This window comes from Suillus clintonianus (assembly GCF_016758775.1).
Source record: "Suillus clintonianus strain FC179 chromosome Unknown DEU56scaffold_116, whole genome shotgun sequence".
NCBI classification, from domain to species: domain Eukaryota; kingdom Fungi; phylum Basidiomycota; class Agaricomycetes; order Boletales; family Suillaceae; genus Suillus; species Suillus clintonianus.
Window position 1 is genome coordinate 84,865 of NW_024539340.1, and position 25,776 is coordinate 110,640.

The 25,776-nt window shown below is 49.7% G+C and overlaps 7 protein-coding genes across 7 annotated transcripts; 6 read left to right on the forward strand and 1 right to left on the reverse strand.

Moving 5' to 3' along the window:
* Positions 1-1,197: 1,197 nt before the first annotated feature.
* On the forward strand, positions 1,198-1,760 carry DEU56DRAFT_745938 (uncharacterized protein; the record flags this gene model as incomplete). The annotated part of the gene is made up of 3 exons (XM_041349177.1): positions 1,198-1,428; positions 1,479-1,505; positions 1,557-1,760. Coding segments are annotated over 3 exons (462 nt in total), but the record flags the coding sequence as incomplete, so codon positions are not given.
* A 2,051-nt stretch (positions 1,761-3,811) lies between these two features.
* Positions 3,812-5,432, reverse strand: DEU56DRAFT_925806 (uncharacterized protein; the record flags this gene model as incomplete). Its single annotated transcript, XM_041358581.1, has 5 exons — positions 3,812-4,109; positions 4,160-4,342; positions 4,398-4,849; positions 4,907-5,132; positions 5,302-5,432. The coding sequence occupies 5 exons, from the start codon at positions 5,430-5,432 to the stop codon at positions 4,073-4,075; spliced, it is 1,029 nt and encodes a 342-aa protein (XP_041203277.1). The 3' UTR covers positions 3,812-4,072.
* Positions 5,433-5,616: 184 nt separating this feature from the next.
* On the forward strand, positions 5,617-9,211 carry DEU56DRAFT_984064 (CHAT domain-containing protein; the record flags this gene model as incomplete). The annotated part of the gene is made up of 5 exons (XM_041359982.1): positions 5,617-5,656; positions 5,715-5,865; positions 5,918-6,054; positions 6,102-6,199; positions 6,254-9,211. The coding sequence occupies 5 exons, from the start codon at positions 5,617-5,619 to the stop codon at positions 9,209-9,211; spliced, it is 3,384 nt and encodes a 1,127-aa protein (XP_041203278.1).
* Positions 9,212-11,479: 2,268 nt separating this feature from the next.
* DEU56DRAFT_984065 (CHAT domain-containing protein) lies at positions 11,480-15,453 on the forward strand. Its single transcript, XM_041359983.1, has 5 exons — positions 11,480-11,661; positions 11,720-11,849; positions 11,925-12,064; positions 12,112-12,209; positions 12,265-15,453. The coding sequence occupies exons 1-5, from the start codon at positions 11,622-11,624 to the stop codon at positions 15,220-15,222; spliced, it is 3,366 nt and encodes a 1,121-aa protein (XP_041203279.1). The 5' UTR covers positions 11,480-11,621; the 3' UTR covers positions 15,223-15,453.
* A 1,666-nt stretch (positions 15,454-17,119) lies between these two features.
* DEU56DRAFT_832163 (uncharacterized protein) lies at positions 17,120-18,089 on the forward strand. Its single transcript, XM_041354577.1, has 4 exons — positions 17,120-17,353; positions 17,468-17,857; positions 17,909-17,972; positions 18,026-18,089. Exons 1-2 carry the CDS (start codon positions 17,301-17,303, stop codon positions 17,625-17,627), a joined length of 213 nt encoding a protein of 70 aa, XP_041203280.1. The 5' UTR covers positions 17,120-17,300; the 3' UTR covers positions 17,628-17,857; positions 17,909-17,972; positions 18,026-18,089.
* Positions 17,866-18,734, forward strand: DEU56DRAFT_745974 (uncharacterized protein; the record flags this gene model as incomplete). Its single annotated transcript, XM_041349179.1, has 6 exons — positions 17,866-17,972; positions 18,026-18,089; positions 18,140-18,166; positions 18,218-18,385; positions 18,441-18,497; positions 18,546-18,734. Coding segments are annotated over 6 exons (612 nt in total), but the record flags the coding sequence as incomplete, so codon positions are not given.
* A 2,066-nt stretch (positions 18,735-20,800) lies between these two features.
* Positions 20,801-24,603, forward strand: DEU56DRAFT_925842 (CHAT domain-containing protein; the record flags this gene model as incomplete). The annotated part of the gene is made up of 6 exons (XM_041358582.1): positions 20,801-21,040; positions 21,099-21,249; positions 21,305-21,441; positions 21,489-21,586; positions 21,641-22,328; positions 22,382-24,603. The coding sequence occupies exons 1-6, from the start codon at positions 21,001-21,003 to the stop codon at positions 24,601-24,603; spliced, it is 3,336 nt and encodes a 1,111-aa protein (XP_041203282.1). The 5' UTR covers positions 20,801-21,000.
* Between the last annotated feature and the right edge of the window lie 1,173 nt (positions 24,604-25,776).

Consider the following 25,776-nt stretch of genomic DNA (forward strand, 5'->3'; position numbering starts at 1 on the left):
TTCATTACACAAGGTCCGAACTGCGTGAATGGTGGGTGCAATTATATGAGGGAGGTGAGGCATTAAAAATATGTGAGACAAGAACAAGCGGGGTGAGGAATAAACGAGCGCTGAGCAAGAGCAAGCAAGCGGGGGACGAGATCGAAGAGGAGGAGCTGACATACGGCACAATAGACGGTACTTAATTGAGTGGGTGCAGGTGCACCAGAGTGTATGATGGCGTGGGTCCTCGTCAAAGACCACTTCTATAATCGGTTTGTGGGGAGAACTTCAGGAAGAGTCTCGGGACTACAATCGAGTTCCAAAAATTGAACTCGTAATAAAAGTTAGTATATAATTACAGACTCGCGATTCACCAAGTTAATACACATATCTTTGACACCCAGATGCATCGCCCGATATGCATGATGAGGAGTTTGTCACGGAGGAAAATTCTCATGAGTTTGCACTTTCCCACGATGTGTTGACATATTGTTCTCAAACGGCGCTAACCTGGATCACTCAATCCTAATTACACTCCCTCCAGTCGTCCACAAGTTGGTGTTTCTTCCTTCTATGCTGGTGAGTCATCATATACATATGTTAATGGGAGGACAATCCGCAGGGTTCAACGCATCATCGTTTAGACCAGATATAGCATTGCTTTATTTATCATCAGCTTCCCCAACCTCCCCCTCCGCCTGGTGCCAAGACAGTTGGTGATTCCGACAGTGCTTATAAACCAGTTTAACTTGTTACGGTGCCTGCACTTCGTCCGGAATGGCAGTTATCTGAGATGAAAAACATGGTCAGGTGGGGTCGACGAGAAATCAATGGTGATGAATGGCAGGAGAAGTGGAAAGCTCGGCATCGCAGAGATGTAGTTCACCGAAACATTCCTGGCCTTCTTCTTGTTTGGGTTGTGCACCATGTAAGTCACACTTGTCCTCAATTCCCATTAATTTCTCCTTTCCGGCGACTTCTTGGAAACCCTAGACGAGGGGTCTTTCTTCACTACATCTCCAGCAGTGACCCCCGCCCTCATGTCTACTCCCGCATTCTCTCAGGCTACTCCATATATCTCAAATTCTGTGTCTGCTGCTGAAGCGACGTCCAATCCTCCAGCACACCCTGAGCCACCCGCTGAAGAGCCTGCCCTGCCTCGTCTTCCGTCTGCTACCCAGACAGATTTTTTTTTTGTTGACTGCTGCAGATTAGGAGTCAGGTACGCACAACGAGCGGCTGAACCGCGTTATTCGGAGCAAATACGAGGCAGGTCTGCTCAAGCCGTATGATTATGTCGAGGGCTACGCACGATTGTCAAGGTGCATAGACCACAAGTGCGTCGATATATCCGCGTTGAGATACGAATTTGATACCTTCTTTGTTTATCGACAATCGAAGCAGCAAATTCTTCAACCTTTGTCTGTGCTACGACTTAAGTTCCGAGTGAGCAAGGAGCCTTAATGATGTTTGCTACAGTTGCTGATCATACTTAGGGTGTTGCACGATCCCTACGCGATATCGTGAGTTTGATGTTTCTGTTGATGTATTTATGGGATCGACGATGGTGCAAGGACCTTGTATTCATAGAAGAGGCCTTTGAGCGATTACTTCTTGATTACGACCGTATCTTCTCATCCATGTGTGTTCCAGCGTGTCTCTGGCGCCGAACGGGCGAGATCTATAAAGGAAACCTCGAATTTCTTGTAGGCGTCGATGACTACATGATGCGAGACGTGAGTTGCCTCGATGTGATTATCAAGGGCACAAGAGCTTAACGGCTTCGTCAACTGCTGCTTCTCATTCACGAATCACAGATGCACGCGCGGTGGTGACGACTGACTGCTCGCCAACAAAGGATACGAGTTCGCCCTATCCCTGCAACATTTTCAAGGCTCTCATTCCCCCCCTCCTCTGCTACTTGAGCTATCGACAGAATCTTCGGGAGATGAAGGCGATTTTCTGGTACGTCGCGCAGCTGGTCATAGCTGGGCTCTGCAAAAGTCTATAGTCCGCTCAGGAATCTGGATGTATGGCACGATCATGATGAGCATTCGTGTTTTTCGAGCTGGTTGAGGTGAAGTCCGTTGATAATTTCACGCTGACTTTCCGACCGCATACCGCGGCAGACACACTTGTCATGAGCGATATGACACTTCTCACTGCCAAAAGAGCGCGTGCTTATGAAGGCAAAGATCCATGGACGTCGTTCGTTCAGTCGGTGCTACGTGGAACTTTGTACGTGGACCAGTCGTCTTCACATGATCTTTGGCTGATGGAAATATTCCATGAACCGTGCAGCTTACGTTGAAGGGTTCCTTTCTCAATGTGACATTATGAGGGCATGCCGTCTCTTTGTAGCGTGTTATTTCATGCTAATAAGGGTCAATATGTCCCTTATCATTTGCCATCCACTGACATTTCTGATTTACCGCGTTTCCAATTCTGACACTTGATATTGAGAATAATATTCTATGTTACTTATTTGCTCAGGACAAGGGCCGTAGGCCACCGCGTTCCATATCCTCGAGATCTTCTTCCTCACTTCTGTCGCTCGTGAAGAGATTACTCGACCTTCCCCGTCACCCGTTCACTTTCCTGACAGGTACGTACAACTTCCTTGTTCACCATCCCTCCCGTTCCTCATACAAGACCTAGACACGCTAAGATAAGCTTGCTTCCAGTTTTTGGACAGAGATTTGAAAGATAAAAGCCATGCAACAAATTCGCTAATAATGGTGATCCGTATTTTCCTGGAAGGGGCGTTCAAGCATGTAGGCTTCAGCTTAGCCTGCACACAAAAGAATTGACACATACCCCCGCCTCAGAACCCAATTGAGGATATGTTGACCGCGTCCCTGGATTCGCCATTTATCCTGGCACGTATACAACTTAAATGCAACGATCCCGACATTTGCGGTTTGGACTCCACCCCGGACCACACAAACGCCACACGCAGGTTAACCAAACTTGACATCCTGTCAGATTGTCACGCACTGACCCTGCGGGGGTGAGTCAAGTGCCCTCTGAGATATGTTCTTTTGGTTGGTTTGGGATTTCGTACATTAATATTACTGTATTGTAGGCTTCCAAACAGGCACAACGTATGTAACAGGCTTTTTCTGCTTTGAGGGTGATTAGCACCCGCAACGTGTTGATTCATCACAGATGGTCGTCTGTTCACACTCCCAAAAATTACTTGCAGCACGAGTACGTTAACCTTCTTAGCTTGACTCTTGAACAGAACTTCGTAATGTCATTTCCTCATTTTCGGTTCCATGCGGTGCATTGAAAAATCTGGAATTCATGCAACATTAACGATCGATATAGCACAGCCTACATATGAAAGGAATGCAATATGACCGCCCGCATGGAACACGTGAATACATGTGTGATGTGTATGGCAGCTGAGCGCTGAAGTGCGGAGTCCACTTGCCATGGAGGAGCCCTATCAGCAGCTCCAAACACGTCAACAGAAATTCTCGAGGGGTGATATTGGATGGCGGGGGCAGTCGGATAGAGATGCGTCATGAAATCACGTATGGTAGGGCGTCAGACTGGAGCTGCGTTTGGAAGACAATGTCTCCCGTGAACGGTGTCCACGATGTCGTCCCTGGTGTCCGCAGGGTGCTGTTCATAGTGATATACTGCAGAACAATCTTGAGAATAATCAGCGTCAATCACAAGTTTACTTACAAAAAAAACTCAGTGCGGACCACGAGAGGTCACTGCTCATGATGGACGAACCTGAAGATCAGTCCGCGTATGAGGGTGAAATAACTTGGCCAGCATAAGCATAACCTCGCAGTTATCCCCACGGCCTTCCACACTTTTGATCGTAACTGGACCACAACCAAGTTAGCAAAGTGATGTGAGAAGGTAAGTCGGGGAGATCCAGTGTCGTCTCTAAAGGGTGCAGATCAGATGCAGGCGTGGTTCGGCATGTAGCTATGATGTTTCAGACAACCGTCTGTTTTTCGTTTGTTGGGTTTTGCGCTGAATGACGGGTGGAACTGAGGGCTACACGCCACGAGTAAGGGTATGAAAGTGGAAGAAGAGGATATGGACGTACAAAATAGGTGGCTGTGCTTCATTTTCTTTCGTCATTGTGGTCGTATGTGAATTCCCTGATAGTAACAAATCAATCACCTTTCAAAAAACAAAGGACAAAACTGACGGTTTAAGTGTGACGAAGGCGAAGACGGCTTGTCCCGTCAACTCGTCAGCAGTACCGATGACTGCAGTCTCAGCAACACCTCTGTGCATGATCAAGGCAAAGAAGGGAACTGTTGCAGAACCAGGCTTGGTCTCAATCGCACCAGGGAATGGGGTAACGACGATAGATCCAGTCTCAGTTTGCCTTGAACAGGATTATACTTAAGCACGGCTCCCTCACGCTTCAAAAATCCACTTACCAGAACGTATCAACGATAGCGCACTGCTTCTTGCCAACATGTTCGTTGTACCAGTTCCAGGCTTCGGGGTTAATAGGCTCGCCGACAGAGCCGAGGACACGCAGACGGCTGAGATCATGGTTCTCCACGTGCTGAGAGCCGAGTCTGCGAAGAAGACGACTGGCAGTAGGAGCAGAATAGAACTGGGTAAGCTGGTGTTTCTGGACGGTCTGCCAGTAGCGAGATGGTGTTGGGTATACTGGAGTTGATTCAAAGACGGTAGTGCTGACTCCATTTGTGAGGGGTCCATAAACGATGTAGGTATTGCCAGTAATCCAACCGATATTAGCCATGCAGGCGAACTTGTCGTCTGGGTGGACATCGAAAACGTATTTTACAGTAAGGGCGGCGCAAAGGAGGTATCCGCCAGTGGTATGAACGACACCCTTGGGTTTTCCTGTAGATCCGGAAGTCTAAATATAGGTTAAAAATCAGGACTAGGCAAAAATACATGAAAAGAAGCCACTGACGTAGAGAATGAAGAGCGGGTCTTCTGAGGACATAATCTCGGGTGGGCAGTAATTAGGAACTTTGGCAGTCTCCTCGTGCCACCACTTGTCCCTGCCATCGACCCATGCTACCTGACCACCTGTGCGCCTGAGAACAAGGACGTGCTCAACGAGAGGGCACTCCTTGAGAGCAGCGTCGACGATTGCTTTGGTTGCAATTGACTTGCCACCACGCCTGCCCTCGTCACTGGTGAGAACAACGCGTGACTTGCAATCTTGAATATGATCACGAAGGACCCCGGACTCATGTTCTACAAATGCCACCTGTGACAAAGACGGCACCTATATTGTCAACCGACGTTTCTCATTACGCAATTTACAAAGCTTGCCGGAATTTGTGCACTGCTTAAACGCACCTCCTAGTCAGTGTCGATGATCCCAGTCTACTTATCTGCATCCACAAATTCACACATTCCATGCTCCGGTTGACCATAGTATGGAAACGAATCGGCACCCGACTCGTCATATCATCTACGAAATTGTCCATGTACGATTTATCGTACACGTCGCCGGCCTGGGAGGTTTCTGGTCAAAGGAATCATCAATCCCACGAATTGACTCACACAGCCAGATGATTGACACATATCCTTACCCTCGTCTTCTCCTACCGCTCATTCCACCCACCACTAAGCCCAGCCTCCATCCTCTTCGTTTTGCTTCATCGTTCCATCATGTCCGGTAGCGCAGAAAGCCAATCTATTAGACTTGAAAGTAGGTCACTCCGTATCACCTTGGGATCTCTGTTGTGATATTCTCGCTCTATCTACAGTCATTGGCGGAAAAAATCTTCAAGTCCCCTCCGGGCGCACACCTGCAGGCATTTATGTGTCCATCAATGTCGACTCAAGGAGATGCTGGAAATCAGCCATCAGCGTCTTATTATCCGACAAATCTGTAGCGTGGGGAGATACCGTGACCCTGTAAAGTCCCTCAAAACTTTCGGACGCGATTCGAGTACTCATCCTCGGTTAGAACACAGGCATCACCTTCATTATCAGTGGAGATCAGAGCGTCCTACGAGGCCGATCGAATGCTGGGAAATGGAGAAATCATTGGACAACTGCAAACTTCGTGGGATGGCCTGCTTGATCATGGAGATGAACCGTTCGGTGAGTAACCTACTTCTCATTCATGCGTATCTACTCACATCCCGTAGAAGTGTCCTTCCCACCCATCCGTGGTGTCACTCCTTCGCTCACGCTGAAGGCCGCTGTTGTATACGCTTGCCATAATGAGGACGACGCACCATTTGACGTGGGTGAGGCTAGCTTCCGCGGTTAGATTTTGCTGACGGAATGTCAACTGTAGTCCCTCGTAGACAGCGAGATTGCTCGAGAGACAGATGCTGGCCACACACGATATACCGAATACACGACCACCGAGGCAGTCTCTCACCTGAACCATGCTTTACAACATTTTCAGTTGGTTCTGGACCGCTGTCCGGTCGACCATCCTGACCACGCAGCGGCTCTCACCAACCTCGCGCGGGCCCGCCTTCAAGGCTATGTTCAAAACGATCTGCAAGATATTGATGCCACCACTTCCCTCTTCCGCGAAGCCCTTGCATTGCGTCCGCAGGGCCATCCCGACCACGCATTATCTCTCTATCATCTCATTCTCGCATTGAACTTGTGCCACAGCAAGGAGCGCACCGCCGTCTTCATTCACGAATCCTTGCAGCTGTGCTGCAAGCTACTGCCCCTCTGTCCAGAGGGGATCTACCTTCGTAACATCGTCGTAGACGGTGCGGTCGATTATGTGATTGTCGAATGCAACAATCTTCCGATTGATGCATCTGACGAAGGCATCCACCTTCGACGAGTCGTGCTCGAACTCTACCCTCTGCGCCATCAACAACGTGCCGCTACCTTCACCACTCTTGCCCTCGCACTCCAAATCCGCTTTAGAGACCGTGGTAGCATTGATGATCTAGATGAGAGCATACAACTTGGTCGTGAAGCCGTTTCTCTGTGCCCCGAGGGACATTCTGACCGTGGTGCCTGCTTGAACAACTTGGCCGTCTCAGTCCGATCCCGCTTTGATCACCAAGGCAAATCTCATGACCTCGACGAGGCCATCTCCATACTGGAAGAAGCGCTGCGCCTGTGGCCTGTTGGGCACGAGTTTCGTGATTTCTCATTGGGCAACCTAGGGACCGCCCTCAGCATCCGTTTCTCCAAACGCGGTAACGTTGATGACATCAACCGAGCTGTCAGCCTCTTTCGCGAGGCACTGACGTTTCTCCCACCTGGGCATCCACGTCGTTATACCACACTTAACAACCTCGCCGCCGTGCTCCAAAAAAGATATGACAAATTGCATGTCATCGAGGATCTTAACGAGGCCATTGATCTGTATCGCGAATCCCTTCGATTAATGCAGCTTGATAATCCAGAGCGCCATGTAAATCTTTACAATTTGAGCTCGGCGCTCTGCTCTCTTTTCACGCGAACTAGGAAGAATGAGGATGTCGAGGAGGCTATTCGACTCTGCCAAGAGTCATTAGCGGTGTTACCACTACTCCACCCTGACAGGCACTACTCATACTTCAAGATATGCCAGGCATATATATCTCGTTACCAGGTTCAGCACAAGCCTGCTGATTTGTCACTCGCAATGGAGAACTTCCGGCTGGCGTCACGACACCCTACTCAAGGATTTCCGGAGCGTCTCATTGATGCATATGATTGGACTGTCGCAGCGGAGCAGCATGGTGATGGATCTGCACTTGAGGCTTACTCAACATTTTTTGAGCTTCTAGATGGTCATTTAGGAACACGATCATCAACCACTTCGCGGCGCGAAGCTGCCACTGCCTTCCACTATGCCAGATCACTACCTGTAGATGCAGCATCATGTGCCATCCGCAGTGGCAATCTCCGACGCGCGGTCGAACTTGCGGAGCAGGGCCGTGGCCAGCAATGGTCATTGGCCTCTCGACTCAAGACTCCAGTTGAGGACCTCGAATCAAGACATCCACATCTAGCCCGCAAATTTTCGGAGCTGAGCAAGCGCGTTTCCGACGCCGCTCAGGGTTCTGCAACCATCACCGACAGAGCTGCAGCTGAAGTGGCAGAAACAAAGTACAGGAAAATTACGACGCAATGGGAAGCCGCGGTAGCTGAAATCCGTAATCTTCAAGGTTTCTCGCGGTTCCTACTTCCACCTTCGTACGAAGACTTGCAAGCAGCAGCACGCAATGGACCGGTCATCATTCTCATTGCCAGCAAATACTCGTGCAGCGCCATCATTGTCCCGACGTCAGGAGAGCCCCACCATATTCAGCTCCTGCGCATCACTCTACCACATCTAGAGAAGCTCAAAGACGATTTTGCTACGGCAATCCGGCATACGGCTCGTATGCGCCCAGAGCAGCCAAGGAAGAAGTTGCAAGTGCTCTTGCGGGTAGTGTGGGACGAGATCATGCTACCCATCGTTAACGTCCTCCAGCATGACCTGAAATTGCAGCATCAGTCTCGAATATGGCTGTGTCCGACGGCAGCCTTCACGTCCATCCCTCTCCATGCAGCTAACCCCTTCCGAATAAATGCAGATCGCTCTGGGAGCGAGTCATGCCTGGAGGATCTCTACATCTGCTCTTATACACCCACACTTTCAGCTCTTATTAGAGCTCGGCAGGCGATGAAGACGCGTGCGACTCCGTCCTTCGCGGCGATCGGACAAAGTCAACCAGGCGCAGGGCAAGGCGACGTGCTCCCGGCTGTTGACAGCGAGCTTGAGCTTGTCCATACACTCGTTCCTCCCAACGTCAAGTTCACTAATATCTCGAAAGACGAAGCCACACAAGCAGGTGCGCTCAACGCTTTGCAGTGCAACACCTGGGTGCACCTCGCTTGTCACGGCAATCAAGACCTCGAGCAGCCTTATAACTCATGTTTCTCCATGAGAGACAAACCCGTTACGCTGCTCGACATCATGGAGAACAATTCTCCACAAGCTGAATTTGCATTCTTGTCAGCATGTCATACCGCCGTCGGCGATAAGGACACACCCGACGAAGCTATCCACCTCGCAGCTGGACTCCAGTTTTCGGGGTTCAAGAGCGTCGTTGGCACGCTGTGGGGGGTCAGTGACGCTCTCGTAAAACATGTCGTGGAAGCTTTTTACGAGAAGATGTTCGAAGGCCTAGAGGACAGTGTCATAGACTGTACGAAGGCGGCCTGGGCACTCAACCGTGCTACACACACCGTGATGACAAAAGTGCCGCTCGAGCAGAGGATGGTTTTCATTCATATTGGTGTGTAGTTCTACGTACGTCGTATTGCTTCGTCTCGTACGTATTCACAAGTTTCTCACCTGCGACCCCCTCTCTCACTATTATTAGTAGTCATGGCCCTGACATTTGCACTGGTGTTATCTCGCTTTCCTCTCTCGTGTTATTGTCCCCTAGAATATTCGCCCAGATTTTGATGTACCCTAGTCGTTTTCAGCCTCGTCTTCTATTCGAGTACATCGTACGAGCCTACTCACACCGACTCACGCTTTCCAGTCACACCATTTGTCAAACTTCAAGCACACCACGAAACTAACATGCGCACCCATCGCAGTCAGTAGCTTCGTCGATCCTGGGACCTTTTTGATCTGTACATTGCTTACAACCGCTACAATACTAGTGCTAATCTCTCAAGGAGGTGTGCAGTTACAGTTATATGGCGGACGATGCATGCATTCATCTCCCATGGCGAGTTACTCGTAATTGAATAATGATTACTCGTACTCGTGCCATTACAGAAGGGCTCGGTACTCCCGTCAACGTTAGTATGAGCGCGAGTTTTCTATGCGATAGACGCATTCACTGACACCTACCATTGCTGTCGGGCTTTCTTGCATATCTCGTAGTCATTGCGCGTGCAGAAATTGCCGCTGAATGTGGGAATGGCTGCTATCACTGAACGGATATACTCGAGGCAGTGAGTGTAGCTCTGCACAGTGTAAGGTAAGCTTCGCAGATACAGCGAGGGTGATGGCACGCACCAATATGCATGCCATGCTAGACACGGCTGCGGAAGTGGGCCCTGGAGATCCTTGCCAACATGTAAGTAAATGTTATCTGCTTGTATTTTGAATCAAACCGTTCAAGAATCAATCGAATGGTTCATTTCAACACGGTATGGGTCGTCCATACTCATGTCAAGCATCAGTCCGCCCGCATCCAACACTAATGTCAAAGAGCTCTGGACGGACTCAGCGGCTACGTCCTTCAAATCAAAGGAGAAAGGGAATGCTCACGTTCGATGACCTCTGCTACTCGCTACACTTGCCTCATCGTCTGGGATAGGCTATGCGGTGATATTAATGAATATTTTGCATTGTGGAAGGGGCTGAGGAAGTGTCGTGAACTGATTGATCGCCTTGTCGATGCGCTGAGCGACGAGACCAGGTAGAGACGAAGCGTGGATTCTTCATTTATGGGGATGGCATCGATTAGGACAGGCAAGGGATAGAATAAGGGAGTAGGCATGACCAGCGGTAACTGAGATACTACAGCACATCATGATCAGCCAAGTTATCCATCAATATACGAGGAAGCCTCTACTGCACTTTCAGAGCCGTCCTCTGTCCCGTAGTAGTGATAGGACAGATCGGAAGGTGTCTCCACTCTTGCCCCCAGACAAGTGAAATACCTGTGTTTCATCTCGGGAGGCAAAGTTTGCAAGCTCATCAACTGGTGACCAATAAAAATTAATAAAATTTGACCAACACAACCTCTTTCGAGATGTCTCAGGGCCCCGAATTGTTTACTACAAGAGAACACCAGTACGTTCCAACAAAATGATGTGAGAAGGTAAGTCGGGGAGATCCAGTGTCGTCTCTAAAGGGTGCAAATCAGATGGAGGCGTAGCTATAATGCTTCAGACCACCGTTTGATTTGTTGATTTTTGCGTTGGGTGATTGGTGGGACTGATCATGCATATGAGGGCTACACGCCACGAGTAAGAGTATGAAAGTGGAAGAAGAAGAGGACGTATGGATGGGTGGCTGTGCTTCTTTTTCTTTCTCTTATTCACTCTCATTATTGTATACATGCATGTAAAGACTGATCGTCTTCCAGGTCGCATTCACACTCTCTATCGTCTGCCCCATTCAGCGAATCCGACTCATACTCTCGCAACCCGTTTCTGGTGTTTCCATAACGCGCTCGATCCTCTTTCCCCCCATGGCACTATCAGCTCGATTGTACTCATACATAATTGTTCAGCTTTCTCTGTGTGCATTATTGTCATCGTTTTGCAATATTACCTTGTGTTATAAACACGAATCTACATTTTTCCATGGTGTGCTAAATGAGTCGTACCACTCAGTCCAGGAGAAGCAAACATCACAGGACACTCAGTCTCGCATAACGTTGGCGTCCCACTTTCGCTGATGTGTCTGACCTCCGCATTCCCCACCCACAGGTTCTCCCGTTGGTTCTGCTCGGTCATCTTTCGTCTCAGCGCTTAGTCTAATCATACAAGCGTCTATCGTGCCGAACGGCCCTCAACAACATGGAAATACACGTGCAGTCATCACCTAAACCCTCAACATCGTCTCCTCCTCTCAGCTGAACTCCATCTACAGTCCGCATACCCCTACCCCCGTCTTCTCCGACCGCTCATTTCACCCACCACTAAGCCCAGCCTTCATCCTCATCGTTTTGCTTCATCGTTCCATCATGCCCGATAACGCAGAAAGCCAATTTATTAGCCTTGAAAGTAGGTCACTCCTTATCACCTTGGAATCTCTTTTGTGATATTCTCGCTCTATCTACAGTCATCGGCGCAAAAAATCTTCAAGTCCCTTCTGAGCGCATACCCGCAGGCATTTACGTGTCCATCAATGTCGACTCAAGGAGACGCTGGAAATCAGCCATCAGCATCTTATCATCCGACAAATCCGTAGCGTGGGGAGATACCATGACCCTGTAAAGTCCATACAAACTTTCGGACGCGATTCAACACTAATGTTCGGTTTATAGGTCGTCTCGCGAGTCACCTGCTTTATCAATGGAGATTAGAGCGTCCTTTGAGCTCGATCGAACGCTGGGCAATGGCGAAATCATCGGAAGACTTCAAACATCGTGGGATGAGTTGCTCGATCATGGAGATGAACCATTCGGTGAGCAACCTACTTCTCATTCCTGCAGATCTACTCACATCCCGTAGAACTGTCCTTCCCACCCGTTCGTGGTGTCAAGCCTTCGCTCATGCTGAAGGCCACTATTGTACATGCTAGCGATAATCAGGACGGCGCACTGCTTGACGTGAGTGACCCCAGACTTTGTCCTGTTAGTTGTGCTGACAGAACACCACCTGTAGTCCCTCGTAGACTGCGAGATTGCTCGAGAAACAGATGCGGGCCATGTACGATTCTCCAGATACATGAGACACGAGAGGGTCTCTCACCTGAACGGTGCTGTAGAGCGTTTTCAGTTGGTTCTGGACCGCTGTCCGGTCGACCATCCTGACCACGCAGCGGCTCTCACCAACCTCGCGTGGGCCCGCCTTCAAGGCTACATTCAAAACGATCTGCAAGACATTGATACCACCACTTCCCTCTTCCGCGAAGCCCTTGCATTGCGTCCGCAGGGCCATCCCAACCACACATTATCTCTCTTTCATCTCATTTTCGCATTGATCTGGCGCTACAGCAAGGAGCGCACCAGCGTCTTCATTCACGAATCTCTGCAGCTGTGCTGCAAGCTACTGCCCCTCTCTCCAGAGGGCACCTACCTTTGTAGCACCGGCGTAGACAGTGCGGTCGATTATGTGATTGCCGAATGCAACAATATTCCGATTGGTGCATCTGACGAAGGCATCCACATTCAACGAGTCGTGCTCGAGTTCCGCCCACTGGGCCATCAACGCCGTCCCATTACCCTCACCGCTCTTGCACTCGCACTCAAAGCACGCTTTAGAGACCGCGGCAGCATTGATGATCTAGAAGAGAGCATACAACTTGGTCGTGAAGCCGTTTCTCTGTGCCCCGAGGGACATTGTGACCGAGGTACCTGCCTGAACAACTTGGCCTCCTCACTCCAATCCCGCTTTGATCACCAAGGCAAATCTCATGACCTCGACGAGGTCATCTCCATGCACGAAGAAGCGCTGCGCCTGTCGCCTGTTGGGCACAAATTTCGTGATTTCTCATTGGACAACCTAGGGTGCGCCCTCCGCACCCGTTTCGTCAAACACGGTGACGTTGATGACATCAACCGAGCTGTCAGCCTCTTTCGCGAGGCACTGACGTTGCGCCCACCTGGGCATCCACGTCGTGACACCACGCTTAACAACCTTGCCCTCGCGCTCGACACCAGATATGACAAATTGCATGTCATCGAGGATCTTAACGAGGCCATTGATCTGTATCGCGAATCTCTTCGTTTAAAGCAGCTTGATGATCCAGAGCGCCATAGGATTCTTTTCAATTTGAGCTCGGCGCTCTGCTCTCGATTCACGCAAACTCGGGAGAATGAGGATGTCGAGGAGGCTATTCGACTCTGCCAAGAGTCGTTGGTGGTTTTGCCTTTACTGCACCCGGATAGATACTTCAGTTTGATGCGGCTGCAGGAAGCCTATCTGTCTCGTTACCAGGTACAACACAACCCCACTGATTTGTCGCTCGCTGTAGAGAACTACAGACTCGCGTCACGACACCCCACTCAAGGATTCCCACAACGCATCATTCAGGCATATTATTGGACTGTCACAGCAGAGCAGCATGGTGATGGATCCACACTGGAGGCTTACTCAACATTTTTCGAGCTTCTGGATGCTCATTTGGGAACACGATCATCAACCACCTCTCGCCGCGAAGCTGCCTCTGCCTTCCATTATGCCAGATCACTTCCTGTAAATGCAGCATCATGTGCCATCCGCAGTGACAATCTCCGACGCGCAGTCGAACTTGCGGAGCAGGGCCGTGGCCAACAGTGGTCGTTGGCCTCCCGACTCAAGACTCCAGTTGAAGAACTCGAATTGGGACATCCACATCTAGCCCGCAAATTTTCGGAGCTGAGCAAGCGCGTTTCCAACGCCGCTCAGGGTTCTGCAACCATCACCGACAGAGCTGCAGCTGAAGTAGCAGAAACAAAGTACAGGAAAACTACGATGGAATGGGAAGCCGTGGTAGCTGAAATCCGTAATCTTCAAGGTTTCTCGCGGTTCCTACTTCCACCTTCGTACAAAGACTTGCAAGTTGCAGCTCGCAATGGCCCAGTCATCATCCTCGTTGCCAGCAAATACTCGTGCAGCGCCATCATTGTCCCGACGTCAGGAGAGCCCCACCATGTCCACCTCCTGCGCATCACTCTACCACATCTAGAGAAGCTCAAAGACGATTTTGCTACGGCAATCCGGCATACGGCTCGTATGCGCCCAGAGGAGCCGAGGAAGAAATTGCGAGTGCTCTTGCGGATAGTGTGGGACGAGATCATGCTACCCATCGTTAACATCCTCCAGCATGACCTGAAATTGCGCCATCGCTCTCGAATATGGCTGTGTCCGACGGCAGCCTTCACGTCCATCCCTCTCCATGCAGCTAATCCCTTTCGAATGAATGCAGATCGCTCTGGGAGCGAGCCATGCCTGGAGGATCTCTACATCTGTTCTTATACACCCACACTTTCAGCTCTTGTTAGAGCTCGGCAGGCGATGAAGACGCGTGGAACTCCGTCCTTCGCGGCGATCGGACAAAGTCAACCAGGCGCAGGGCAAGGCGACGTGCTCCCGGCTGTTGACAGCGAGCTTGAGCTTGTCCATACACTCGTTCCTCCCAACGTCAAGTTCACTAATATTTCGAAAGACGAAGCCACACAAGCAGGTGCGCTCAACGCTTTGCAGTGCAACACCTGGGTGCACCTCGCTTGTCACGGCAAGCAAGACCTCGAGCAGCCTTATAACTCATGTTTCTCCATGAGAGACAAACCCGTTACGCTGCTCGACATCATGGAGAACAATTCTCCACAAGCTGAATTTGCATTCTTGTCAGCATGTCATACCGCCGTCGGCGATGAGGAGACACCCGACGAAGCTATCCACCTCGCAGCAGGACTCCAGTTTTCGGGGTTCAAGACCGTCGTTGGCACGCTGTGGGGGGTCAGTGACGTTCTAGCAAAACACGTCGTGGAAGCTTTTTACGAGAAGATGTTTGAAGACCTGGAGGATGGTGTCATAGACTGTACGAAGGCAGCTTGGGCACTCAACCGTGCTACACACGCTGTGAAGACAAAGGTACCGCTCGAGCAGAGGATGGTTTTCATTCATATCGGTGTGTAGTTCTACGTACGTCGTATTCCTTCGTCTCGTACATATTCGCAAGTTGTTTATCTGTGATCGTCTTTCATCTTTTTTTTTGTCGACATGACCCTGATACTCTTGCATTCCTGTTATCTCGCTTTCATACGCTCTCTCGTGTTATTTTTCCCTAGAATATTTACCTGATGTTTTGTGTACCCTGGTCGTTCGCAGCTTCGTCTTCTACTTGAGTACATTGTACGAGCTGACTCAGGCCGACTCACGCTTTCCAGTCACACCATTCGTCAGACTTCAAGCTTTCAAGTCCTTCTGCACCATAGAACCTTAAATTACATGCGCGCCTATCAAAGTCGTTAGTTTCATCGAGTTTTTTTTTTAACATCTGCTACGACATGCTAAGTGCTAATCTGTCAAGGAGGTGTGCAATTATATGGCGGACAATGCATGCATTCATCTCCTATGGCGAGGCACTCGTAATTTAATACCAATTACTCGTGCCAAAGCAGCAGGGCTCAACGCTCTCCCAGTGTTTCCTCAAGTCATCCTCAAGTCTACTTCACCTTAACGTTAGTATGCACGCGAGTTTCATATGCGATGGATGCATTCACTGACACATATCACAGCCGTCAGGCTTTCAAGCACATCTCGCGGTTGTTGCGTGCGCAGAAATTGCAGCTGGAGGGGGAATAGAGCTGCCAGTGTTCTGAATAGATATATTCGAGGCAGTGGGTGTAGCTCTGCACGGTGCAAGGTAACTTTGGAGATACAACAAGGGCGAGGGAAGTGGGCCCTGGGGATCTTTGACGAAGTGTAAGTAAATTTGTCCGCTTGTGTTCAGAACAAAAGCATCTCAACGCAGAATATGACGTCTATGCTCCTGTCAAGTATCAGTCTGCTGGCATCTAGCACCAAAGTACAAGAGCTCAGGAAGGAGTCAGCGACCACGTCCTTCAAAGCCAAGGTAAATGGAAATGCTTGTGTTCGATGCCCTCTGCAACTTGCTACCCTCGCCTTCTTGTTTGGCATAGGTTATTCGGCGTGGATGGGATGAGAACATCCGACTTGATTCACAGATCTGACGGTGGATATTCAACTGGGGCGCCCAGTCGAAAGAGTATGACAATTGGTCGTTCTGGTTAGGATCAGTTGGCTGTGCTAGAGGAATCGCACTCGCCTTTTGTATAGGGCAGCACTGAGACGAGCAGCATGGAGTACCTGACATGAGTAGATCAAGTCTTGCCGGCGTGCGTGATGAGTGGAGGACCCAGAAATTCGGATGGGATAACTGCACATTTCTGTCCAGCGGGACAAACAATCCTCAAGAACAAGCGGGGTGAGGAATAAACGAGCACTGAGCAAGAGCAAGCGAGCAGGGGACGAGATCGAAGAGGAGGAGCTGACATACAGCACAATAGACAGTACTTCATTGAGTGGGTGCAGGTGCACCAGAGTGTATGACTGCGGGCATCCTCATTAAGGACTACTTCGATAGTGGGTTTGTGGGGAGAACAGGAAGAGTCTCGGGACTACAATATTCGAGTTCCAAAGATCTATGTTGAACTCGTAATAAATGTTAGTAAATTCAATGAATAACAAACTCACGATTCATTAAGCTAGCGCTAATACACGTATCTTCGACACCCAGATGGCCTCATCCTCAACGATATGCATAATGAGGAGTTGCGAGTCATAGAATTCTCACAAGTTTGCACTTTCCCACGATGTGTTGACATTGTTCTCAAACGGAGGAGGCTCTTTCGAATCTCGATGCCATAGATCTCTCAATCCTACGCTCCCTCCATTCGTCCACAAGATGGTGAGTCATCATATGTTAACGGGAGGATAATCCGCAGGGTTCAACGCATCATCGTTGGGACCAGATATAGCATTGCTTTTTTATCATCAGCTTCCCTAACCTCCCCCTCCGCCTGCTGCCAAGACAGACGGTGATACCGACAGTGCTCATACACCAGTTGAACTTGTTACGGTGCCTGCACTTGGTCCGGAATAGCAGTTATCTGAGATGAAAAACATAGCGGAGTCAGGTCGACGAGAGGGTAAGGAATGGCAGGAGAAGTGGAAAGCTTGGTATCGCAGGGATGCGGATCACCAAAACGTTCCTGGTCTTCTTCTTGTTTGGGTTGTGCGCCATGTAAGTCACCTTGTCCTCAATTTCCATTGAATTCTCTCGGTACCCAGTCAAATTCTCCTTTCCGGCCCACGCAGATATCCAAGTTGATACCACCGCCGATATTATTATTTTTAGCTTCGACTACGTCTCTGCACAAGTGTGGGACTCGACACGGGTCACTGTGGAAATAATATTCTCACCGCCTAGTCATATCCGAAGACCAAGGTCCCGCTTAACTTCTCATATGTTGCATCAAACGACTCACATTCGACGTGGAAACGAGTGGTATGATTAGACAAGGGGTCTTTCTTCACTACATTTCCAGCAGTGACCCCCGCCTTCATGTCTACTCCCGCATTCTTTCAGGCTACTCCCTATATCTCAAATTCTGCGTCTGCTGCTGAAGCGACTTCCAATCCTCCAGCGCACCCCTTGAGGGACCCGCTGAAGAGCCTGCCCTGTCTCTTCTTCCGTCTGCTGCCAAGACATAAAAGTTCCTGTTGACTGCTGCAGATCAGGAGTCGGGTACGTAGGACGAGCAGCTGAACCGCGTTATTCAGAGCAAATACGTGACAGGTCTGCTCAAGCCGTATGGCTATGTCAAGGGCTACGCACGATTGTCAAGTTGGATGGACCGCAAGTGCGTCGATATCTCCGCGTTGAGATACGAATCTAATACCTTTTCGTCTCAAGTGTTTCTCGGCAATCAAAGCAGCACATTCTTCAACCTTTGTCTGTGCTACGACCCAAGTTCCGAGTGAGCGAGGAGCCTTTATGATATTTAACACAGTGACTGATCGCACTTAGGCTGTTGCACAATCTCTACGTTATATCGTGAGTTTGATGTCCCTGTTGATGTATTTATGGGATTGACGATGGTGCAAGGACCTTGTATTCATAGAAGAGGCCTTTGAGCGATTACTTCTTGATAACGACCGTATCTTCTCATCTATGAGTGTTCCAGCGTGTCTCTGGCGCCGAACGGGCGAGATCTATAAAGGAAACCTCGAGTTTTCAGAACTTGTAGGCGTCGATGGATACATGATGCGAGACGTGAGTTGCCTCGATGTGATTATCAAGGGCGCAAAAGCTTATCACTTCTCTGTAGGGCCGCCTTTGCATCTACGAGCTTATGGCAGAAGAGTCAGCAGCCAATTACTGGAAGGTGAGCCTAATCTTTTGTAACATGCTCCAACTTTTGACCAAGTGTTAGAAATACGGCCATGTTGCCTGTGACTCCTCTCAGAAGGCGGTACTCACTTCTTGTGTGCTACGTTACAAACCTCTCATCAATACGCAGTCGCAAGCACAGAAAAAAGAGGATATCCCCAACGAGGAGGGCTTCGTCAACTGCTGTTTCTCATTCACGAATCACAGATGCACGCGCGGTGGTGACGACTGACTGCTCGCCAACAAAGGATACGAGTTCCCCCGATCCCTGCAACACTTTCAAAGCTCTCATTCTCGCCCTCCTCTGCTACTTGAGCTATCGACAGAATCTTCGGGAGGTGAAGCTGCTTTTCTGGAACGTCGCGCAGCTGGTCATAGCTGGGCTCTGCTAAAGTCTATAGTCCGCTGAGGAATTTGGATGTATGGTGCGATCCTGTACGGGATGAGCATTCGTGGTTGTCGAGCTGGTTGAGTTTCGTTTGAGGAGGAGAATGGTTTTGAAGTCTGTTGATAATTTCATGCTTTGACTTTCCGACCGCATACCACGGCAGACACACTTGTCATGAGCGATAGGACACTTCTCACTGCCAAAAGAGCGCGTGCTTATGAAGGCAAAAATCCATGGACGTCGTTCGTTCAGTCGGTGCTACGTGGAACTTTGTACGTGGACCAGTCGTCTTTACATGATCTTCGGCTGATGGAAATATTCCATGAACCGTGCAGCTTACGTTGAAGGGTTCCTTTCTCAATGTGAAATTATGAGGGGCATGTCGTCTCTTTGTGGCGTGTTATTCCATGCTAATGAGGGTCAATATGTCCTTGACCATTTGCCATCCTCAATGATCGAGGTGCGTCCCACAAGTGATGTACCGCGTTTCCAATTCTGACACTTGATATGGAGAATAATATTCTATGTTACTTATTTGCTCGGGACAAGGGCCGTATGCCACCGTGTTCTATATCCTCGATATATTTTTCCTCACACTCCTGTCGCTCGTGAAGAGCTTACTTGACCTTCTCCGTCACCCGCTCACTTTTCTGACAGGTACGTACAACTTCCTTGTTCACCATCCCTCTGGAAGGCCGTACGTCGACGGCAACACTAAGATCAGACAGCAATAACTGGAAGAGAGTGTGATTGAGAAGTACGGAAAGGAGATGATCCGTAAGTATGTGCACAGCACGGTATATAGTGATCAGTATTCGACGGTGTCCAATCAGCTTACAGCGACGCATCAGAAGAAGATGACGTCGTGTGTCTTATGACGTAGTAAGCCGAGGTCGGCTTACACCCTCCCGTTCCTCATACTACACCTAGACACGGTCAGACAAGCTTGCTTCAAGTTTTTGGACAGAGATTTGAAAGATAAAAGCCATGCAACAAATTCGCTAATAATGGTGATCCCTACTTCCTTGGAAGGGGCGTTCAAGCTTCAACTTAGCCTGCACACAAGAATTGACACATATCCCCGCCTTAGAACCCAACTAAGGATACCTGAAGATCAGGCCGCGTACGAGGGTGAAATAACTTGAACAGTATAAGCATAACCTCGCAGTCATCCCCTCGGCCGTCCACGCTTTTGATCGTAATTGGACCACAACTAAGTTAGCAAAGTGATGTGAGATTCTAGGTAAGTCGGGGAGATCCAGTGTCGTCTCTAAAGGGTGCAAATCAGATGCAGGCGTGGTTCGGCATGTAGCGATGATGTTTCAGACAACCGTCTGTTTTTCGTTTGTTGGGTTTTGCGCCGGATGACGGGTGGAACTGAGGGCTACACGCCACGAGTAAGGGTATGACAGTGGAAGAAGAGGAAGAAGTCACTATGGACGTACGGAATGGGTGGCTGTGCTTCTTGTGGCACTTCTTGCTCTTCTTCCAAGTCGCATTCACACTCTGTATCGTCTGCCGCATTCAGTGAATCCGACTCATACTCTCGCAAAACTGTTTCTGGTGTTTCCATAATGCGCTCGATCATCCTTCCCCCCATGGCACTAGTACTATCAGCTCGATTGTACTCATACATAATCGTTCAGCTTTTTCTGTGTGCATTGTTTTCACTGTTTTGCATTACCTTGTGTCATAAACACGATTCTACATTTTGCCTTGGTGCGTTAAATGAGTCGTACCACTCAGTCCGGCCTAAGGAGAAGCAAATATCACAGGACGCTCAGTCTCGCATAACGTTGGCGTGCCACTTTCGCTGATGCCTGTCTGACCTTGGCATTCCCCATCCACAGGTTCTCCCGCTAATTCTACTTGGTCATCTTTTGTCTCAGCGCTTAGTCTAATCATACCAGCGTCTATCGTGCCGAACGCCCGTCAACAACATGGAAATACACGTGCGGTCATCACCTAAACCCTCAACCTCTTCTCTCCCTCTCACAGCCAAACTCCATCTACACATATCCCTACCCCCGTCTGCTCCTACCGCTCATTCCACCTACCACGAAGCCCAGCCTCCATCCTCATCGGTTTGCTTCATTAATATCGTTCCATCATGCCCGGTAGCGCAGAAAGCCAATCTATTAGACTTGAAAGTAAGTCACTCCATATCACCTTGGAATCTCTTTTGTGATCCTCTCGCTCTATCCACAGTCATCGGTGCAAAAAATGTTCAAGTCCCTTCCAAGCGCATGCCCGCTGGTATTTACATATCCATCAATGTCGATTTCAGGAGACGCTGGAAATCAGCCGTCAGAGTCTTATCATCCGATAAATCTGTAGCATGGGGAGATTCCGTGACCCTGTAAAGTCCCTCAAAACTTTCGGACGCGATTTGAGTACTCATCCTCGGTTTATAGAACACAGGCATCACCTTCTTTATCAGTGGAGATCAGAGCGTCCTTTGAGCTCGATCGAATGCTGGGAAATGGTGAAATCATTGGAAAACTTCAAACATCGTGGGATGAGTTACTCGATCATGGAGATGAACCATTCGGTGAGTAACCTACTTCTCATTCATGCGTATCTACTCACGTCCCGTAGAACTGTCCTTCCCACCCATCGGTGGTGTCACTCCTTCGCTCACACTGATGGCCGCTGTTGTACACGCTTGCGATAATCAGGACAATGCACTATTTGACGTGGGTGCCGCTAGCCTCTGCGGTTAGCTTTTGCTGACGGAATGTCAACTGTAGTCCCTCGTAGACTGCAAGATTGCTCGAGAGACGGAGGCGGGCTACGCACGATATGCCGAATACATTACCAGCAAGACAGTCTCTCACCTGAACGATGCTTTACAGCATTTTCAGTCGGTTCTGGGCCGTTGTTCGGTCGACCATCCTGACCACGCAGCGGCTCTAACCAACCTCGCGTATGCCCGTCTTCTAGGCTATATTCGAAACGAACTTCAAGACATTGATACCACCACTTCCCTCTTCCGCGAAGCCCTTGCATTGCGTCCGCAGGGCCATCCCAACCACACATTATCTCTCTATAATCTCATTACAGCATTGAACTGGCGCCACAGCAAGGAGCGCACCGCCGTCTTCATTCACGAATGCCTGCAGCTGTGCTACAAGCTACTGCCCCTCTGTCCGGAGGGCACCTACCTCCGTAGCATCGGCGTTGACAGCGCGGTCGATTATGTGACCAATAAATGCAACAATCTTCCGATTGATGCATCTGATGAAGGCATCCGCCTTCGACGAGTCGTGCTCGAGCTTTGCCCTCTGGGCCATCAACGACGTCCCGGGGCCCTCACCGTTCTTGCACTCGCACTCAAAGCACGATTTCGAGAACGCGGCAGCATTGATGATCTAGAAGAGAGCATACAACTTGGTCGTGAAGCCGTTTCTCTGTGCCCCGAGGGACATTCTGACCGAGGTATCTGCCTGAAAACCTGGCTTTCTCACTCCAATCCCGCTTTGATCACCAAGGAAAATCCCATGACCTCGACGAGGTCATCTCCATGAACGAAGAAGTGCTGCGCCTGTGGCCTGTTGGGCACAAATTTCGTGATTTCTCATTGGACAACCTAGGGAGCGCTCTCTACACCCGTTTCCACAAACGCGGTGACGTTAATTATATCAACCGAGCTGTCAGCTTCTACCGCGAGGCACTGACATTGCGCCCACCTGGGCATCCACATCATGACACCACACTTAACAACCTTGCCCTCGCGCTCAAAACCAGATATGACAAACTGCATGTCATCGAGGATCTTAACGAGGCCATTGATCTGTATCGCGAATCTCTTCGGGTAAGGCCGCTAGACCATCCAGAGCGCCATAGAATTCTTATCAATTTGAGCTCGGTGCTCTGCTCTCGTTTCACCCGAATTCGGCAGAATGAGGATGTCGAGGAAGCTATTCGACTCTGCCAAGAGTCGTTGGTGGTTTTGCCTTTACTGCACCCGGATAGATACTTCGGTTTGATGTGGCTGCAGGAAGCCTATCTGTCTCGTTACCAGGTACAACGCAACCCCCCTGATTTGTCGCTCGCTGTAGAGCACTACAGACTCGCGTCACGACACCCTACTCAAGGATTCCCACAACGCATTATTCGGGCATATAATTGGACTATCAAAGCGGAGCAGCTTGGTGATGGATCCGCACTGGAGGCTTACTCAACATTTTTCGAGCTTCTGGATGCTCATTTGGGAACGCGATCATCAACCACCTCGCGCCGCGAAGCTGCCGCTGCCTTCCACTATGCCAGATCACTACCTGTAGACGCAGCATCGTGTGCCATCCGCAGTGACAATCTCCGACGTGCAGTCGAACTTGCGGAGCAGGGTCGTGGACAACAGTGGTCATTGGCCTCTCGTCTTAAGACTCCAGTTGAAGAACTCGAAGCGGGGTATCCACATCTAGCCCGCAAATTTTTGGAGCTGAGCAAGCGCGTTTCCAACACCGCTCAGGGTTCTGCAGCCATCACCGACAGAGCCGCCGCTGATCAAGCAGCAACAGAGTATAGGAGACTTACCACGCAATGGGATACTGCTGTAGCTGACATCCGTAATCTCCAAGCTTTCTCGCGGTTCCTACTTCCGCCTTCGTACGAAGACTTGCAGGTTGCAGCTCGCACTGGCCCGGTCATCATCCTCATTGCCAGCAAATACTCGTGCAGTGCCATCATTGTCCCGACGTCAGGAGAGCCCCATAATGTTGCCTTGCCATCTATCACTCTCACAGATCTCGAGGATCTCAAGGATCGGTTCGCCAGGGCAATACCGCAAGCATCAAAGATGGGCCTAAAGCAGCCACGCAATGATCTGATTGTCCTCTTACGGGCGGTGTGGGACGATATCATGTTACCCGTCGTCAACGTACTCGAGCATGTCCTCGCATTAAAGCGCCAGTCTCGAATCTGGCTGTGTCCAACTGCGGCCTTCACATCCATTCCTCTTCACGCAGCTCACCCCTTTCGAACGAAGGCAGATCGCTCTGGGAAGGAGCCGTGCCTAGAGGATCTCTACATATGTTCTTACACGCCGACACTTTCGGCGCTGATCAGATCTAGGCAGATGATGAAGAAACGCCGTGTGCCTCCATCCTTTGTGGCGGTTGGGCAAGGTCAACCGAGTGGAGGGAATGGCAAGGAGCTCTTAGCTGTGGACAGCGAGCTCGAGCTTGTCCATAAGCTCGTCCCCGCGACGGCCAATCGTTCCACTGTTTCTGGCGACGCAGCCACACGAGCAGGTGCACTTGAAGCCCTGGAACAGAACACCTGGGTGCATCTCGCATGTCACGGCAAACAGGACCACCAACAGCCTTACGATTCTCATTTCGTCATGAAGGACGCACCTCTGACGCTACTCGACATCATGGAGAAAGATATTCCGCACGCTGAGTTCGCGTTCTTATCAGCGTGTCATACCGCTGTCGGCGACAAGGAAACGCCTGACGAAGTCATCCATCTCGCAGCTGGACTTCAGTTTTCAGGGTTCAAGAGCGTCATTGGCACGCTGTGGGAGGTTGATGATGCTGTCGCCAAACACGTCGTTGAAGCGTTCTACGAGCATATGGTCAAGAAGTTGGGGGATGGCGAGTTTATGGACTGTACGAAGGCGGCTTGGGCACTGAACCGTGCTACTCACGCCGTGAAAACGAAAGTGCCGCTCGAGCAAAGAATGGTTTTTATTCATATTGGTGTGTAGTTGTATTGCTTTCGTCTGGTACGGAGTTACGAGTCGTTGATCATGGATTCTCTACCATACCTGTGTACATGAAGTCCTTTCTCGCGGTGTAGTCATCTCGATTTCGCATCTACCTGTCTCTCACGCTTTAGCAGAGTTGTTCATTCGAGTCTCAATGTAAATTGTGCGGCGTCTGCTATTCGAGTGCGAGTCGACTCACTACCTTCCAATTCGTCTTTAAATCCTTCTGGACCTCAATGCAACCTTCACTAAGCACTCCCAGTGCAACAATGTCCGGATAGCAGCACGGTTGATGCACTGCTCGTGCTCGCAGGCATATTTCACCCATCAAAGTTGGCGGCCTCGTCAATGTAAGTAACGTACTTATCGCCTGGTCTACGATTGACGATCTTCACATTGCCTGAGACTTCCATCCTGAGCCTCGGGATCTCCTGCGTGATGTTCATCTTACTTACGACTAGTTCTTCAAGCGCAGCATAGTAAGTCAGGAAGATACTGTCTTCCCCGAGGCAATCCATATTCTGTTCCCTGTACGCTCATTGTGTGGCAAGCTAGGTCATGGCTGCGAGTCTATGATACACTTTGTTCTCGCCAGTTTTTATGCTAACCATATCCTTCGATTCACATGGTCCTGCCTTCCCGCCTAAATCAACAGATATTCAAAGACCTTAGTTTTGTGTCAGCACGCCATGGGATGAACGTTGCACCCATCTTCATCACTTTGAGAGGATTCTCTCGCGTGATCAGGCGTGGAAGACTTGTTTTTTAAATCCACTATCAAGCTGAGTCACCCTAATCATTCAAATTGTTTGGATGTTTCTGGAATATCTTTCCCCTACGTTATGTACAGACATTGTTCAATAACATTGTCTTAGACCAGTTTGAGCCGTGTCAAAAACATACTGATGGTGAGTACTGCCATGTATCTGTCAGGAGAATAGATTCAAACGAAGGAGAGGGCTTCGATACAAAATATGGCCTAGTACATCGCTAGAAAGAAGATGTCGCTTGAGAAGAGAGTCACATCGGTGTGCAGTCGTAGATTCGTGTAGTAGTGGTGGAGCGCAGATCTATGAGTTCTTTGTCCATCGATATCTATGAAATAAGGGCCACTATGGGATGAACGGAAAGGAGGTGGATAGAGAAAGGAGTGTTCGAGATTCTGAAGATCAG

Coding starts and splice junctions, on each gene's coding strand:
- DEU56DRAFT_984065 (XM_041359983.1), top strand. CDS start 11,622: ATGCCCGATAACGCAGAAAGCCAATTTATTAGCCTTGAAA. Junction 11,662..11,719: donor CCAATTTATTAGCCTTGAAA/GTAGGTCACTCC, acceptor CTCTATCTACAG/TCATCGGCGCAAAAAATCTT. Junction 12,210..12,264: donor AGGACGGCGCACTGCTTGAC/GTGAGTGACCCC, acceptor CACCACCTGTAG/TCCCTCGTAGACTGCGAGAT.
- DEU56DRAFT_832163 (XM_041354577.1), top strand. CDS start 17,301: ATGCGGATCACCAAAACGTTCCTGGTCTTCTTCTTGTTTGGGTTGTGC. Junction 17,354..17,467: donor TTGTTTGGGTTGTGCGCCAT/GTAAGTCACCTT, acceptor TATTATTTTTAG/CTTCGACTACGTCTCTGCAC.